Source organism: Parasteatoda tepidariorum, chromosome 7, assembly GCF_043381705.1.
Source record: "Parasteatoda tepidariorum isolate YZ-2023 chromosome 7, CAS_Ptep_4.0, whole genome shotgun sequence".
Lineage (NCBI taxonomy): Eukaryota > Metazoa > Arthropoda > Arachnida > Araneae > Theridiidae > Parasteatoda > Parasteatoda tepidariorum.
Genome location: NC_092210.1, coordinates 17,047,780 through 17,064,769, shown reverse-complemented (window position 1 = coordinate 17,064,769; position 16,990 = coordinate 17,047,780). Strand labels below are relative to the sequence as shown.

The 16,990-nt window shown below is 25.5% G+C and overlaps 1 protein-coding gene across 5 annotated transcripts in view; it reads left to right on the top strand.

Annotated features, from left to right (window-relative positions):
• The window catches only part of LOC107449733 (transcription factor cwo), an 80,233-nt gene that overhangs the window by 19,275 nt on the left and 43,968 nt on the right, over positions 1 to 16,990 (top strand). Inside the window, exon 1 of one of the 5 annotated variants that reach the window (XM_016065361.4) lies at positions 777 to 1,083. The exons of 1 other annotated variant lie outside the window; for it this stretch is intronic. In XM_016065361.4, coding sequence (XP_015920847.3) covers positions 1,031 to 1,083 — 53 coding nt within the window. In that variant the 5' untranslated portion in view covers positions 777 to 1,030. Of the gene's footprint in view, positions 1 to 776; positions 1,084 to 3,232; positions 3,268 to 7,767; positions 7,908 to 16,990 lie in introns of those variants that run through there. 3 more of the 5 variants (XM_043039589.2, XM_043039590.2, XM_043039588.2) reach the window with 3 other exon arrangements.

Here is a 16,990-nt window from a genome sequence, read left to right as displayed (position 1 = left end):
TGAACTTCAAATATAACCTCTAATTTCGAAGTTTAAATATGAGCGCAGCCCAACTTATTTTACAAGGCATTACATGGTTTTCATTTTCTGACAACAGTATTTTTTGTCTGCAACTCAGACAAAAATTTCATTTTTATATAAGTCTTCGTTCAATCTTAGTCTGGAAGAAGTGGGCAACTTTTGATACGATAAGTACTTTGGTTTTTGGAAAATAGTATTGCCCACGAAGACATTTTCTTAAAAAAAATAAATAAATAAATAAATAAAATTCGAAAATAAGTTCTCAACGGTTTTATTTCCTAAACATTTAGATTAAATTACAACGCTCACACGTTTGGAGTTTAAATGAAATAATTTTCCTAAAAAAAAAAAGAGTTAAAAAATTTAAAAAAATATTTTTTTTAACCAATTTTGCTTTTAAAAATCTATGAAACTAGTTTAAAAAAAAGAATATTCTATTTTTGCAGTCTTATTGTATTAATTCGCTTTTCATGAAAAAGGGAAAGAAAAAGATGAATTAGAAAAATAAAGGAAGATAAGAAATAAAAGAAGGGAAAAGAAAAGAAATGTATAATTTCGAAGTTGAAGTATCAAGTAATTCAATTTTCTTGCAGCTAATTTCACTGCTCTATCACAACAAACATATTAACTTAACATTTTAAATCTATTAATTTTTTAAAAATGCCGTTAAATCATATCAGTAAATAACAGCGCCACCGCTTACCGGAACACGTTCTCCAGTCGCGTGATATTGTGTACGGGAAAGGAAGAGTGACGTCATAAGTCGGGCACGTGAACCAATGGAAGAGCAACAAACTATGCAGTCAGAACAATTCTAAAGACGCAGCTAAGAGCACGCGTACGAAATGTGCTCCTGAATTCATTTGACGGAAAAGCAGTGCACGTTGTGTTTAAATTTCCCGCAATCTCTTATTTTAGTGAAGTGACAGTTTGATTCGAACAATATTGCAAATCGTTTGCTTGAATTTTTTCTCGTTTGCTCCACCAAAAGAATTTTTTAATGTTCTAAATGGATACTATGACGTGGGAGGAACCCCTGGCTCATAGGATGAAAGTCGAAAGGTAATGGAATTAATTTAAAACTAAATGATTTTTATTCATTGCAGAATAACATATGGGAAAGGGTACCATTTGCTTTTTAAATTGCAAGGTCAAACATTAATATAACTTGAAAAAAATGTTTAATTTAAAGATAATCATATTTGAAATATTCTTGTTATGCCCGAATTTTCGGAAGTTCAGTTGCAAGAAAATTAAAAATAAAATGCATATATTTCAGAATGAGTTTACAAAAATTTCAGAATTTATATTTTCATACGCAATGGTGTGACAAATATATAATATTGCGGAGATATATTTCTATACAATACATATTTGTTATTTCTTATAATCAAAAATTATGCTATCATTTTTCAAGACGAAATGATTTATTTATTTTTAGTTTCTATGGATGGGGGAATTTAATTTTATATACAATAAAAAAATTCCTTCTAAAAATAAATCAAGTATTCAAAAGACAAATAAATTCTATTTTAATAGCATTAAAAACTTAATTTTTTGAATGCTACCAAGATTCATTTCCAAAACATAATTGTAAAAGTAAAATAAAAATTTTTAGAAAAAATCTTTCATGCTATATATATATTGCAAAATTTTCAGTCTAGCTTTTTTTTTTCTTTTTCAAAAATAATATGGCTGAAAGCATAAATATGTTTTATTGAAGAAAAATCGTGTAAAAAATTTAAAGACTTCTATATCTACTGATTTAAAAAACGGAATGCGTAATTAACTTTGGTTGAATGCCCAAAATCACTTATAACTTTATTCTTTTGCCTTTTTTTTCTTCCAAAAACATGGTCATGTTCCTTAACACTGAACATACCATGACCGTTTTAGAACTTTTGCATCGAAAATGCGCTTATCATCTTATCGTTTTTGCACATTTGACTTCATAAATTTTTCTGACAATTATATACAGTTAATATTCTATTATTATTATTTTTTGTATTTTGTTTGTTTCGAATAATACTTGTCGTTTTCCTATTTCTACCACAACCGGTCATTTGACCAGGAGAACAATTTATCACTTCATAAGATTATCGGATCAGAAATTACGATGTAATGAGTGTTCAACGTACTACATTCGATTAGTTGTACATTTCTGCAGAGACTGTAGCGTAGTTAGTTCAACCAGAATAACTGTGAATTCAAATTTCAAGAAAGTACCTAAATTTTTAGATTGGCTTATATTTTATTTTGATAACTTTACTTCATTTCTAACTAACTGTTAGTTTTTACCCAGAAAAATGTCGAAACAATCAAGACGGCACACGTACTTAGAAGAAATAATATTAATTATAAGAATAATTATAATTCTTATATATTCTTATAATTATAAGAATTATAGAAATAATAATAATTAGAAGAAATATATTTGTGTAAAATGTATAATGGAAACACCCTGTATATGTAAAAAATGCGTTGATCAATGAATTGAAAATTCTTATTTGTGTTTGCGATTCATAAAAATTGGCAATATACAATTTCGTTTAATTATAATAAAGTTTTTTTTTAGTTTATTTCCTGCCTAACATCCATATTGCATACATTCAATCAAGAAACATAAATTCCGGTCATGTGACGGACTATGGTAGGAATAGGTATTTATTAAGTGTTGGTATGTTTAGTGTTAAAGTATACTTTTTCAAATCCTGTAAAGCTTTATATCATTCTTCCTACTAAGTTAACGGTTTCTATTACTTTATCTTCGCGATGTCATTTTGGCCTTTAAATACCAATTAAATATTCAATTTGCTATTGCTGAATGTTCTTAAAAATTGTGGCAACAGGAAAAATCGCTTGACATTTGCACTAAGAAAAATAAAATAAAAATTCTGAGATTATCACACATAACCGTGTTAGTTGATTAAATAAAAATTCTATTGTGTCTAGTAATTCTTTTAAGAATTGATTACATTTTTGTTTCATTTATTAAAAAAAAGTTTTAATGTTGGAATATGATATCTAACAATATTCATGTCCTTTAATTTTCGAGGCCGGATCACATGTTTTTACACGTGTTTGGGCGGGTTTGGCTATCATCCAAACGCACCACAAAATCGAATACGTTTTTTTGTCATGGCCACGTTTTCCCCAACGTGTTATTGTAATGAATCATTTCCTCTTTTATTGGTAATAAATTCCACGTTTTCTAAAGAGAGACAATATGAAATGTAATGAAATTAGGTATTGTGCAATAAACTTATTTATTTTTAGTCTTTATGGTACTCAAATTAAATAATTTTTTCGTCAGCTTTGTTTAGATATTTATTTTTGTTTAAAATATAATATTGTAATCCGCTATGTGTACTACAGAATTTAATTATAAGTTTTTACAATCATAACCCATTCGTTATACTTTATACTGTTTTTATAAATTAGTTAATATATTGTATATAAATTACTTTTCTTTTGTTATAATTCAATGCTGTAAAATATTTATCAAAAAATGATATATTATGCATTTATTGGGTAGTACCTAAATATTAATGTAGATATATATTTATATTTTAGTAGCAAATTTGCTAATGTTTTTTTTTTGTTTGTTTGTTTCTTATTTAGCAAAAGATTTTTTTTTAACATAGATGCTTTCTTTTCGCATTTTTTTTAATTTATAGATTAATATTGTTCATATTTATTAAACAAATATTTAATTAAGTACTTATCTAGTATGCCTATATTAATGTAATTATAAATATGGCTATATACTAGCCATATTTTTTTACATCATAGTTTGACTTAATAATATTAATTTGTCTAAAGTCGTTGAGGCTTTATGTAAAATTTTTATTTCAATTTTGAGATTTTATTTGAAAATAGGCAATGAAACATTTATATTAGCTATTGAAGTAATATGGCTATTCATTGAAGATTTTTTTAGATCAATTTTAACTTACATATAATTATATTTATATATATATGCCTGATATATTTATCAGTAAATNTTAAGCAGGAGAGAAGTTGAATTTATGAACCAATGTTGGTTTAAATTTTTGCGTATTTCGCTGCATGTCGATTTTTTTAAAGAATTCAAAGATTTTTTTTTTTCAAAATTATAGAAATCACTTATGTAAGGATCATTCAAAAAAAAAATTTCATATTTTTCTTATGATTATTTACTATTTGATTATTATTTTACTTAAAAACAGGTGAATAATTTTAATTTTTCTCAAATTTATATATATATATATATATATATTATATACATATTATATAAGTGAAAATTTCATAAAATTGTCAACAAAAGAATATTATGCTTATGAACATACTTTATTTGTCATTAATTAGTCAGCACACTAATTTTTAATTTTTAAAAAATGAGTTAAAATTTTGTGGATGAAAAGTGAGCATTTTAAGGTTGTTTAGATTTAAATCATAAATATTAAGAGCAACGATTTAAATTATGATTATGTTGATTTAAAAAAAAAAAAGCAATCGTTGATTTACATTATTGGAGTTACAAAGAACAATGATTAAGATAATTTGTACTGTTATTAAAAGTGTTGAAATAAAATAAGTAAAAATATAAGTTTTCTAAAGTATTAATAATAATTTGAAATCCTTGTGTACAAGCATTATAATTTTATTTTTTAGAATTTAAAAATTATTACTGTTATGAATTTTGTAAGATATTGCTGGTGTGTTGTTACGATTTAATTTAAATTCCGAATTTACAGAAAATGTATAAATACAGTCAATCAATTTTTCCTTCTTGCTACAATTGTATAATTATTAGAATTCACTGTTAAAATTAGGCTAAAATTTTCTGAAATAATCTTAAAGAGAACCTTCATTTTTTAACTTTAGATGCTTGGTATTCATTTAATAATTTAGTTTAAAAAAAACCTGATTTCTGTAAAATAAAAATCGGTACTGATTAACACCTTATTTTTAAACTAGCACCATTTTATTAAAAGCCAATCGAAAATAGCGTCATTTAATTTAGATAATCCGTAATAGTTTTTACTGTTCATGAAATTACTTTTTTCTCTTAGAAAAAGTTTCATGAAATATTTTGAATATTTTTACAAGTGCAGTTATTCATGAAATTACTTTTTTCTCCTACAAAAAGTTTCATGAAATATTTTGAGTAAGTGAATTTACAATTTATGAATACCTTATGAAACTGGTATGAGTAAATTTTATTATTATTTTTTCCATGTTATTTTCCATTCTTTTAATTTCTGTGCATTGCAAATTTTTTTTATTGGGAGCCTGAATATTTAACAATATGTTATTCTGCATACAATCCTTCTTTATTTGTTTATTTATAACTTTCTTAATGTTTAATTAATAAATTTTTATGGTTGATTATTGCTAAAATTATGCTTTGCTTACGCGAGTGAAAGGGTTTCAAAAATAATTTTCTAAGACTAATATGTAATTTAATTTATTAATTATTATCGTAGAGTTAGATATTTTTTTAACCTTATTTGTAATTATTTACAAGTCTAAAGCGGCAATCTTACAAAAATTTACGTCTAAACAAATATTGTATAAAACTCAAATTAATTCGCGAGTGAAAGCTAACTATGTGAAATTAATATATTACTGTGAATATGAAGGCAATTATTACCAATATTATAATTTGAATAACAGCTCTTAAAAATTAATTCATTTTTTATTCAACTTGGCAGCACACAAAAACGGATTATACTTTTTTCTCTGAGAAAAAGAAACGCGGTTCTCATTTTCCCCCTGTGAAACTGCTTTGCTGCAATCATAATATGTGAACAGAAAAGCGAACCTTACTGTTATTGATCTCGCCTTTTAAGAAATTTCAGCTTTTCCTTGCAATCCGATTTGCGTCAAATACTGTGTGTAAACAATAATTGTTTGACGTGAACAGTTACGATTTTCAAATCATATTAAATTACGTTAATGGGACTTAATACTGTATAAAATTTTTCCCTGTAAACGCGAATTTAATGGGAAAAATGTTTGAGATTCTTCAAGATACAATATAAGTAGTACTTGAAAAAAGTAAAAATCGATTTTCATTTCTTTAGTTTTATTTTATATGCCTTGTAACAGAGGTGTTTTGCGATTGAAAATGTCTTGAAAATTACAAACTATATATTTTTAGTATTTGATTTCTTACTTAAATGATTTAAATAATTAAAATCGATGACTTTAAAAAAAAAATTGTGGTTAAAATAGCGATTTATATCTCAGATTTTAGTATTTTGATTTAAATCATTGACACTCTGATTTAAACTGAAGTGCAATATAATAATTTATTTTTTTTGTACAAAAAAATATGTTTTTTATGATTGGAAATAATTTTATAAAAAATAAAAAATAAAAAAAACAGCTATACTGCTTAGATCTCATGTGATAATTTTTTTCCATCAGTAATTATTCGGATTTTGAAGAAAACACTAATAAATGTTGTATAATAGCTTGAGCTGTAAACTATAACCTAAAATTTCAATAATTAAGAATTTGTTTATTGTTATTTATTTAATATTTATTTATTATTATTATTTAAATTGAAATTTTTTTTTAGAAATAATATATAACGCATTAAGCTATTGTGGAAAAAAATTTAAAATCGAGAAATTTGTAAATTTTTTTTCCTATGAGAAAAATGTAATATTTCAAATTAAATGGTGATAAAAATAACATGCTAAATTCTCCAACGGAAAATGAAATAGGTTTGAAATCGCTTGTGGAGTTTTTTCTAATTAAGGAGAGAAAATTTCTAAAAAAAAGTTTAACTTCAGCAATATTTATTTAACTTTTTATGATGTTCTTAAGCAATGTAATTTTTATATGAAATGAATAGCAAAATTATATCGATTTCACTAAATTGGACGACGATTAGATAATTTAAAAAGAAGTAATTAGTATATTTTGGTGGCTTTGGTTAAAATTTAGGTAAGAATGGCCTATGAAATATCTATGAAACGAAAAAAGCTTTTAAAATTAATTGTAAAATTATGAAATAAAATTTTTGTTTAATAAAACTCATTTCTGAAAGAATATACCTGGCTCCCTTCTGTTTGCAATAATTTTGCAATTGAATTACTAAACAAAGCGCGATTTAATACAATATCAAAAATGCGTATTTATTAAGAAATATTTTCAATACATATGTTTGTTTAATAATGTAATTTAATATTTACAATAAAAAAAAAATACTAAAGAGAATGATTATTGGAGTCAGGAAAAAAACTTATTTAAAAAAATTTCATAAAGAATATTTTTTCGTGTTTCAAGCTTCCCACAAATATTTAAAGGAAAAATTTTATATTCCGTTGCCATTAAACTTTTTCAAATATTAAAAAAAAAATTTCCATAGCACAATAAAAAATATTAATTAACAAAATCAGTCGTTAACTTAAAACAAAGATACTGAAACAGAAGAAGTTTATTTAGAAACTGAAAAAATTATGTCTGTAATTTTAGTAAAATTTATTTCTCATTATCACTTCCTTTAAAGAAATGATTCCCTTGAATATTTCTAACTTTTAATGAATTCACTTCATTCTACCTTTACGTTGAAAAAAGAAAAAAAGATCAGACGATCTGACCCACTTAAAAAAAAGGATCGTTTGAAACTGAAGAAAATATAATCGTAGTCATAAATGAAGGTACTCAACAACTCAAATACCGTGATCAAAGCGAAAGAAAAAAAGACCTTCGCTGGTAGAAAACGGGAGAGGTAAAAGTGAGGACTTCAGTGGAGCAAAGGATTTTCATGGCGGAAGTAAAAGGACGAAACGGGTTTCGAGATCACTGGGTCACATGAGTAACCTTCAAATTTTAAGGCATTTCGATTTGTGTCAATTCAGCCAACCGAACAATGCAATGTCAACTAAATTGTAAGTTTTTTTCTTAAAATAGCTGAATAATTCTTCATTAAATCTACATATTTTTTTCTTCTTTTTTTTTGAGGTCAAATATAGAGAAATTAAAAACACTTGGCAATTACTTCGGTATTTCTGAATTACATATTTTATTAATTGTAGCTCGTGGTTAAATATTTTTTTTTCCTTCTAAATTTACCTGATTGAAAAAATTTTAAAAAATAAACGAATAAGTTTGTTGTGGTTTAAATTTTCAAACATATGTTAAGTTTGCTTTTAATATCAGCACAAAAGGAAATATTTTCTATGTATATTATGCCTTTATTATTATTTTTTTTTTGTAAGCTAAAAATTAATAATAAGGTATCAATCTTCATAATTTAAAATCATTTTGTTAAAATTTTTTTAACTCTGCAAATAATAATATTTAAAACGAATAACGAGTTTTTTTTAATGATATTTGAAACAAAATCTTCACATATTAAAGAACATTAAAAAAATATTATTTCTCCAAATATTATTTTTAAAAATATTGGGAAAAGTTTATATATAAGGTAACTGGAAAATGTAAAATTTGTAAAGGAAGATGCATTTCCTCAAATGTTATTTTTTTAAGTATAAGTTATTTCCTCAAATATTATTATTAAGGTTATATGAAAATTGTTTTTTCAAACATTATTTTTAGTAATATATTAAAAAATTAATTTTAAATATAATATTTTAAGGAAGTTAAAAATATTTTTCAAACATTTTTCTAGGATATGAGAAAATAATTATTTTTTCCAAATGTTATTTTTTTAAGGATAGTCGAAAAGAATGTCATCAAATAAAATTTTTCAGAATAAGGAATTTCGGCTATGGAACCCTAAATAATCAACCACCTCTCGGCGGAACCCTTATGTTATAATGTATAAAAAAAAGTTCACTTTATTTAATGATTACTTTATTTAATAATATTCTTAAATGAAGACTTCATTATATTTACTAATAAGAAGAATGAACGTTTTTCGTCGTTTTATCATTAATAATCTTAAATTAGGTTTTATATCCAACTGTTGAATTTTCCCTCATAAAGTTAGTTTAGTTCAGAATTAGTTTTTAGTGCATAAACATGAGCTAAAAATTTAACAAATAAACCGAATGGTGGTTTTCGTCGCCATAGACGTTGAAGAATGTTATCAGGGAAACAATACTTCTTTATTAAATAACTCAGTTATTTTATTTTGATTTGAAAAATGTGCTGGGAAATACTTATGTAATTTTTCATAAATGCTTGTCCTTTTCTAAATATTGTTATTAGAAAAATTATCTATTTTTTTAAAAAAAAATTGCCATTTATTTTCATTGTCATTTTACTTTATATAATTTCATAAAGACAATTAAAATATTGCATAATAATGGATTATCTATTGGATCAAAGTATGGATCTCAAAAAGCATTACTGGAAAAAAAAAAGTTCTAGCTCTTGAAACTCTAGGGTTCCTCGGAACACCATTTGGGAACGCTGCTTTATATATTCTACAGGAGAAAACACACCTTTTACAAAACGAAGTATTCATTTTATTGTGGAAAGTGCACTGTTATCGAAAAAAGTATCCATTTATTAAGAAAAACACTTTTTATAGAGCGAAGTATTTATTTTCTAGTGGAAAATATCCATTTTATAAATCCGAGTCTGTCCATTCTTTAGTTAAGCAATTTATCTGAAAGAATTCGAAATTTTTATTACGTACGAGACCCCATATCTTTGTTGCCGAAATATTCAATTTTGCTTTGAATAAATTCAATTAAACAAAAAAGTTCGTCAGCATATTATTGTTATTCTTTTTATTACATGATGCGAAGTAAATTATAAATAATTGCCACTCATTTCTAAATTATATATATCTGAAGAAAATTACTAAATATTTTCTTACGTATTGAAAAATAAATCTAGGTCACAGATCACATGCTGATAGATCACGCGAGTGACTAGGATCTGAAGAGCATTTTCTATATTTAGAACACCAAAACAGAATAATGACCCGGTTTCAGGTCATTTTTTGATTGGAGTGAATAGCCCATCAGAAACAATGAGAAAAAAATATTTTTTGTCATCTTTTATTACAAACATAATTGAAGGAATCAAATCATATAACTATTTTCATAAATCCGAATCATGAGAAAAGCAAGAATGTAATGACATTAGGTCTTAGTAATTTGGAAATTATTTTTTCTCGGAGACAAAGAGTATAATGGAACTAATAAAAATGCATTATGCTTCTTTTTTATTCGTACCTTAAAGAAAATTTATATTTTGCATGATTATGTAAAACTTAATAACTATGGCTGTTATTTATGAGTGTTTATAATATATATGATAATTCTATTCTGCACTCATATTTTCTCTTAGAAATAGTACGACTATAATATTATTACGACACGGGTAGCCATAGAACTGAAAAAAGTCGGGTAATTTTATAAATAGGAAAAATCAAGGAAAGTTCAGAAAATTAAAATATTCTTAAATTTAGGGGAAACGAATTAATTTGAGTTTAAAGTACCTAAAAACCCATTATTTTTTCCAAAAAGCTTGACGTGTAATGATTTTATTTTTTTAATTGTCTATTTTTTACTCCAGTAGCAAGTGCCCTAATATATATTATGTATAATATTCTTTTATACAATAAATCTTATGTAAAGAAAAATTACATAACTGAAAATGTAGTAATAAAATTTATGCCACCTATCAAAAATCAGGGTTATTCAATAAAATCAATCTGGAAAAAATCAGGGATTTTTTTTAAAGTTAGTGGCCATCTTTTAAAATGAGTTTCCAAATAGTGCTCAAATAACAGCTTATTCCTCAAAAATTATTTTTCTTTTACTGAAATACTGTGTTAATATTTTGTATAATATTAAAAAAAAATTCTTATAATTATAGAAAATTAAAAATGATTCCAATAAGCCTACATTTATAGAATTGTTTTCTCCATCAAGAAATTGCATAAATTATTGCTCTAGCTGAGCGTTCCCCAATTTTTCTTCGGCTATGGAACCCTAAATGATCAAGTTTCTTTTGGCGGAACCCTGAAATTATGAAGAAAAAAAATCAGCAGCGGCTTTAGGTATTAATCGGATAAAAGACTACGAATTATTTTGAAAATACTTAATATATTTAAAATAAAGTATTTCATATTATGAATTTGTTCTTTATGTACGTGTATGTTGAAAATGAATAAAATAAACTTAATTATGACATTAAAAAAAACTGTTATAAACGTTGAAAATCGATATCAGAGAAACGTAATTATTTTACCTCGAATTTAGTTATTTTATTTTAAATTGAAAAGCTCGATAGAAAATTGCTTATGTTTTTTTTCTTATAAATGCATATCATTTTAATCATTCATTCAACATATTGTTATTAAAAAAATATTCTTTTATAAAATTTTGCTACTTTTTTTACCATTGGCATTTTACATAAATAATCTATATACAACCGAAATGTTAAATAAATTATGGATTCTTGACTGCATATAATTATAACTATTACAGGTTAAAAACCTGTAATAATTATTTTCAGGCAGTCAAGAATCGAAAATAGCTTTGATATTTTAGTTTTATTGAAGAATAAAATTTAGTTTTATAATGCGGTATATTCATAGAATCGTTTGCTAAAAAAAATCTTATTCTTTACTAGTCTGATTTTTAATCAAATAAAAAATTTCGAGATTCTTTTGAAAGCAGAATTTCAAAGCTAATTTTAAGAATAATGTTTTAGAAATTTTGAATATAAATTTTACGTGTACCTCAAACCTTTAAACAAGAGCTTGTAATATTTGTAAAAAAGAAGCATAACAATTGCAAAAGAATTTATTAATTTTGACAACCAGCTGTAATCTAAGTTAAGGTAAAAACGTAGATTCCACAGAATGTTTTCGTTGAATGTTGCCAGAGCATGACTTTTCTTTGGCAGACGATCGATTGTAGCCCATCCGTTTTTCCCACGTGACAAATTCGGAAATATCGATTTCTTCCGGAATGATTTCACTTCTATCCAATGACACGAAGGTAATTTTTGATTGAGAAAAAAAAATGTTAACAGAATTGAATGCGATTGTAATTCTTGAGCTGTGGAATTTGCTGTAACAGATCTTGCGTGCCAGCATGGCAAAATGAACTCTTTTGTCTATTTTTAGAACACCCGAACATTTTTGTGTCGTTAAGAACTGATAATTATTAAAAATTCCTTGAAAACGTTTTAGAAGTTACAAACTCTGCTACTCGAAAGTTTATTTACATTAAAATTAAGTTTATTTCTAATGACTGGCAGTTACATCAACGTCTTCTTTAAATAAGTTCTTATTTCTGATTTCTTAATAGCCCAACGAACTAGAAGAACTCGAAAATTGTATTATCCGAAATACCAGAGACATATAACAGTTTTAATATGGCATATATTTTTAGCCTTACATGTCCAGGTGGGTCATGTAATTATTTAATTATAAATATTGATTAAGCACTCGCTTAAGCTTGATTAAACTCTATCAAGATGCAGGATGGAATTGATAAACCGTGCCCCGAAAAAAAAACTTTATTTGATGAAATCTTATTTGATAATGTAAAATTGGATTTATTAAACAAATTTTACTTCTTCTTCTTCTTTCCCCTATTTCTTGCATATTTTTACTATGAAGAGGCTTACCCCGATGGTTGTGCATGAATCAGAGATGCTTGAATATGATCCAGTGATTTCATTTGTTGTTTAATATATTTATATTTATTCTATTAAATTTTAAAAAAAATTCTTCTTTATGCAAACTATTAGGTAACTTAGTACTTAATAGTATTAAGTAAATTATTTTCTAAATTACTTAAAAGTAGTTCCCAGCATGTTTATTGTACTAACAAAAAAATTATTTTTTCAAAAAAAAAAAACAAAAAAAAATTAAAGAAAACAAATGTATTTGGGAAAAAAATCTTAATCCAAAAGAAATTCCTTTATTCTAATTTTATTTTGTACTGGTTTCATGCGTCTTGAAAAACTTTGAAGAATTATGTGACGTAAGTTTGCTGTTCAAGAAACAAGGTCAAAGCGTTTGTGTGAACTCTTTGGCTGAAGCACGTTTCGCATTTGAAAGTAAAATGTGGGAACCCATTCTTTTTGACTAATGATCTGATGTTCTTTTTCGCACAGTTCATAAGCGCTTTTCTTTTTGTTTTAAACAGTCAAATAGATGATAAATAGTAAAATTTAATCACTCTTGTTTTTATTTTATGCATAGCGTGTTCTTGTACTCGGTCTTTACGTAACTTCGCCGTCCTCAATTTTTATTAAGAAAAATTTAATTATGGTTCGGTCTTCTTTTCCATCTGAGCCTTGAATATTTAAGATTATTATTAGTTTTAATTCACTTTAATAGCAACTTATATAATCTATACAAAGTCTTTAAAACATACTAAATTATTCAAATTATTTGAATATTTTAACGCTACGGATTGTGTTTACAAAACGGTCTCATACATAATATTTCTCTCTTTTTTTGAAAGGAAGAAAAATAAATACACTCTAAAGACTAATGGTTTTAGTTTAATCCTCTGTTTTAAAAGGGAAAAAAAAGATGTTTTGGCGCTTTTCAGCTAATCACTTAGAATTAGATTCTAGAAACACTTTATTCGAAAATAATAAACTATGACACAAAATTCGACTCAAAAGAAAACTCGTGATTATTTTAAAACACTCTGTTGTAAAAATATATATTTAAAGATGAAAACTATGCTGTAAAATGTTTGAAAATTCGATTTTTAAGTGCTAAGTATAGAAATAAAACTTTATTTTGGTCAAGTGTATGGAACATAAATATGAAATAATTTTTTGTTGCCAAGCACGGCACATCAAGTTTTAGAGCAAAATATTTGAATCGAAGATTTTATTTTATATATCCTGCAAAATTTTTTAGAGCAAAGTGTTTGAATGTAATTTTTCTTTATACCTATAGTCAAAATATAATGCACAGTATTTGGGTAATTATTTGACTCAGGGTATCGAATTTATTGTAAAAAATCAAATCGAAATATATTTTCTGACTTATTATGAAAGATTAAATCTGCAATCCAAAGTATTCGAATGGAAGTTTGTAAAATTGCATAAAATATCGAATTTATAATGCAAAATATTCGAATTACAGTTCCATATACAATTGTAAAACTATTTAAACTTAGTAATAAAGTTTAAGTACATTTTCTCTTAATTAAAGGATCGTTACGATAAAGCTGTCAAATAATAATCAGCAAACTTTGAGCCCGATGTTAATTTTTACAGTAAAGATTAAATAAAGAATATGAAAATAAAAATATTTAACCCCACGTCTCTAATGATAAATAATAAATCATTTGTTTATTTTTGCACCCTTTCATGTCAAATTTTTAACCATGTGACTGTAAAGTTTTGGGGAGACGATATCCAAGGCCGATTCCGGTTGCCAATGGCAACGACAACGTGACTGGGTCACCTCGCCACGGCGGCGTGACCTTGTTTTGCGTCAACCGACTTTGACCTGAACTACATTCGGCCTCTTTTTTTTTTTTGTTTTCTGCTTCTTCTCCGCTTTCACATTACGCAATTCTCTTGTTTCTTGTCAGGTGCTGTTTCATCTATCTTCTGTCATCTCCCTTTAATATAAGGACTTTTTTTTTTTTTTGATTAACTAATCAACATTATTGCATGATCGGAATAAAATAATTTTCATATTCACACTTACTAAAAATCATTCGATTAAGAGAGTCTAGTGAATTTTAGAACAATATTCCATTGAAATCGTACACGCGTCCTTTCACCGGGGTTTGCGGGAATCTGTCACTGATAAGTTGATCAAAAGAATAATGTATTTTCAACTTTTATACGCTTTTTTATCATATTTTTAGTGATGCAAGAGGAAACTAAAAACATCTTAGCTGAACTGTATAACGATTTATTTGCACTAAAATTCGACATTTCATTGGTACTTCGGTTCTTTTGATCAAAAAATAAATAAAAAGTTTATTCTTCTTTGTTGTTTAACCATGAAGAAAAAATTCGGCCAACTAATTTTTGACCGACTTTTTATCCCTTAAAAATTAATTATTTTATATTAATGGTTTTATTTTATATTATTATTATATATCTATTAATGATTTTATTTTATAACCGTCGTTGAGATATTAGATTGTGTCAGACTACGAGTTTCAAAGAACAAGGTTCGAGTAAGAAGAACGGCGAGTCAGGAATCACAAATTCGACGGAAACCCTTCGAAAAAAGCACGGAAAGAAGGAATTCGAACATTTAAAAATATTTTTAAAGACAAAATTTACATATTAATTTTAGGATATTACGTTTTCTAGCCTCATTATGCAAAGGTTATTTTTTGATTAGATGTTAAATATGCTTTAATATATATAAGACAAATCAAGATTAGATTTAATGATTTTCATGACTGTGTGGAGTGACTTAAGTTACCTCATGTTACGGAGAGTAGAATACTCTTTGTTTTCTCTTATAAAGTTATGTGATGTCTAAGTTTAGTTATAATTTTTCTTGCTTAATAAAAATTCTTCTAAGTTCAAAGATGACTTTTTCATTACGCTTGCTTAGCATTTTCCACTACGCACTAAACTATGCCAGCAGATTGGATCTTTTTTTAAGCGCAACTTAACTATCTATAACTCCAAAACTAATTAAATTTTAAAGACTTAATCTTGTACGACGCATTGTTCCGGTACATGGCTGCAACTGATTATACAACTGCTAATAGTTTTACTAATTCCTTACCGATAATAGTTTTTGAAAACTAAATAATGTGGAAAGGGAAGAAATCACCAATTTAGTCAAAAATAACACAAGAATTAATGTTTACTTTTTCTAATTATTATAGAAATTGCACCCCCCTTTCGAAACTGTTAGCGCTGCTATTTTCTGGTCTTTTTGCTCGCTTATTCTTCATGTCGCATTGCTCGCTCATTTTCACTTGACACTTGAAATAATTCAGTTGAAAAAATAATAAAAATTTACTTGTAACACATGAAAACTCACAAGAGTGTCTTCATTATTAAAACCAAAAGTAAGCATTTGGTATTTTAAAAACCTGAAATTCTGTGGTACACCAAATTAAATAAAAAATGAACTATTAAGATTAAAAAAATATATATATATTTATTTATGCATGCTAAAAAATTCGTATGAAAATCTGCTTAGATTTTTATAGAATTAAATAAATCGTTATAAACTTTATCTGAAATTCAAACGTGCGTTTCTTTTTTNTTTTTTTTTTTTTTTTTTTTTTTTTTTTTTTTTTTTTAAATTATTTTAGATTCGCTTAGTTCTTTAATTAAATTATTTAATTTTGTTAATATTATTAGTATTAATATAATTATTATAAATATTATTATATTATTATTATAAATATTATTATATTATCATTATTATTATATTATCATTATTATAAATATTATTATATTATTATTATTATAAATATTATTATATTATTATTGTTATAAAATTGTTTGCTTTAAATAATGTTGGGAGAATAAATGTCCTTTTGTCATTTATTCCAAATGTGCAAAGCAAAATAATAGTTTTAATATAAACATTTTGCACTTCTGTTTATAACAAAATATTATTTGTGATTGATTTGATTGTTTATTTTTTTGTATTTTTAAGTGAAAAATGATTTTTTTTAATGGCATGGAATTTTAATAGTCTACTTTAAATGAAACTTTTCATTTTTTTAGTCTTACTCATTATTTCTTGAATTATTCATTTAATCAAATACATTGCAATGCCTTTATTATTATTTTTTTCAATAACGATTTATTAAACGTCAATCATTTCTTCATGAAGAGATTACTGAAAATAGCATTTGTATTGTGAGTAAACTAGGTGAAACTGCACTATGACTGAGAGTAATGAAATTTTGGAAAGATACAAAAATAAATTATTTCCTTGAGGATGTTGAACTGTTTTTCCGATTTTTCAAAAGTTCAACACTTTAATCGATCCGAAAAATGCTAAACATGAGTCAAGAATTGATTTTGAATCACTCAATTCGACAACAATCGGATTGAATCTTTAAATAGGACA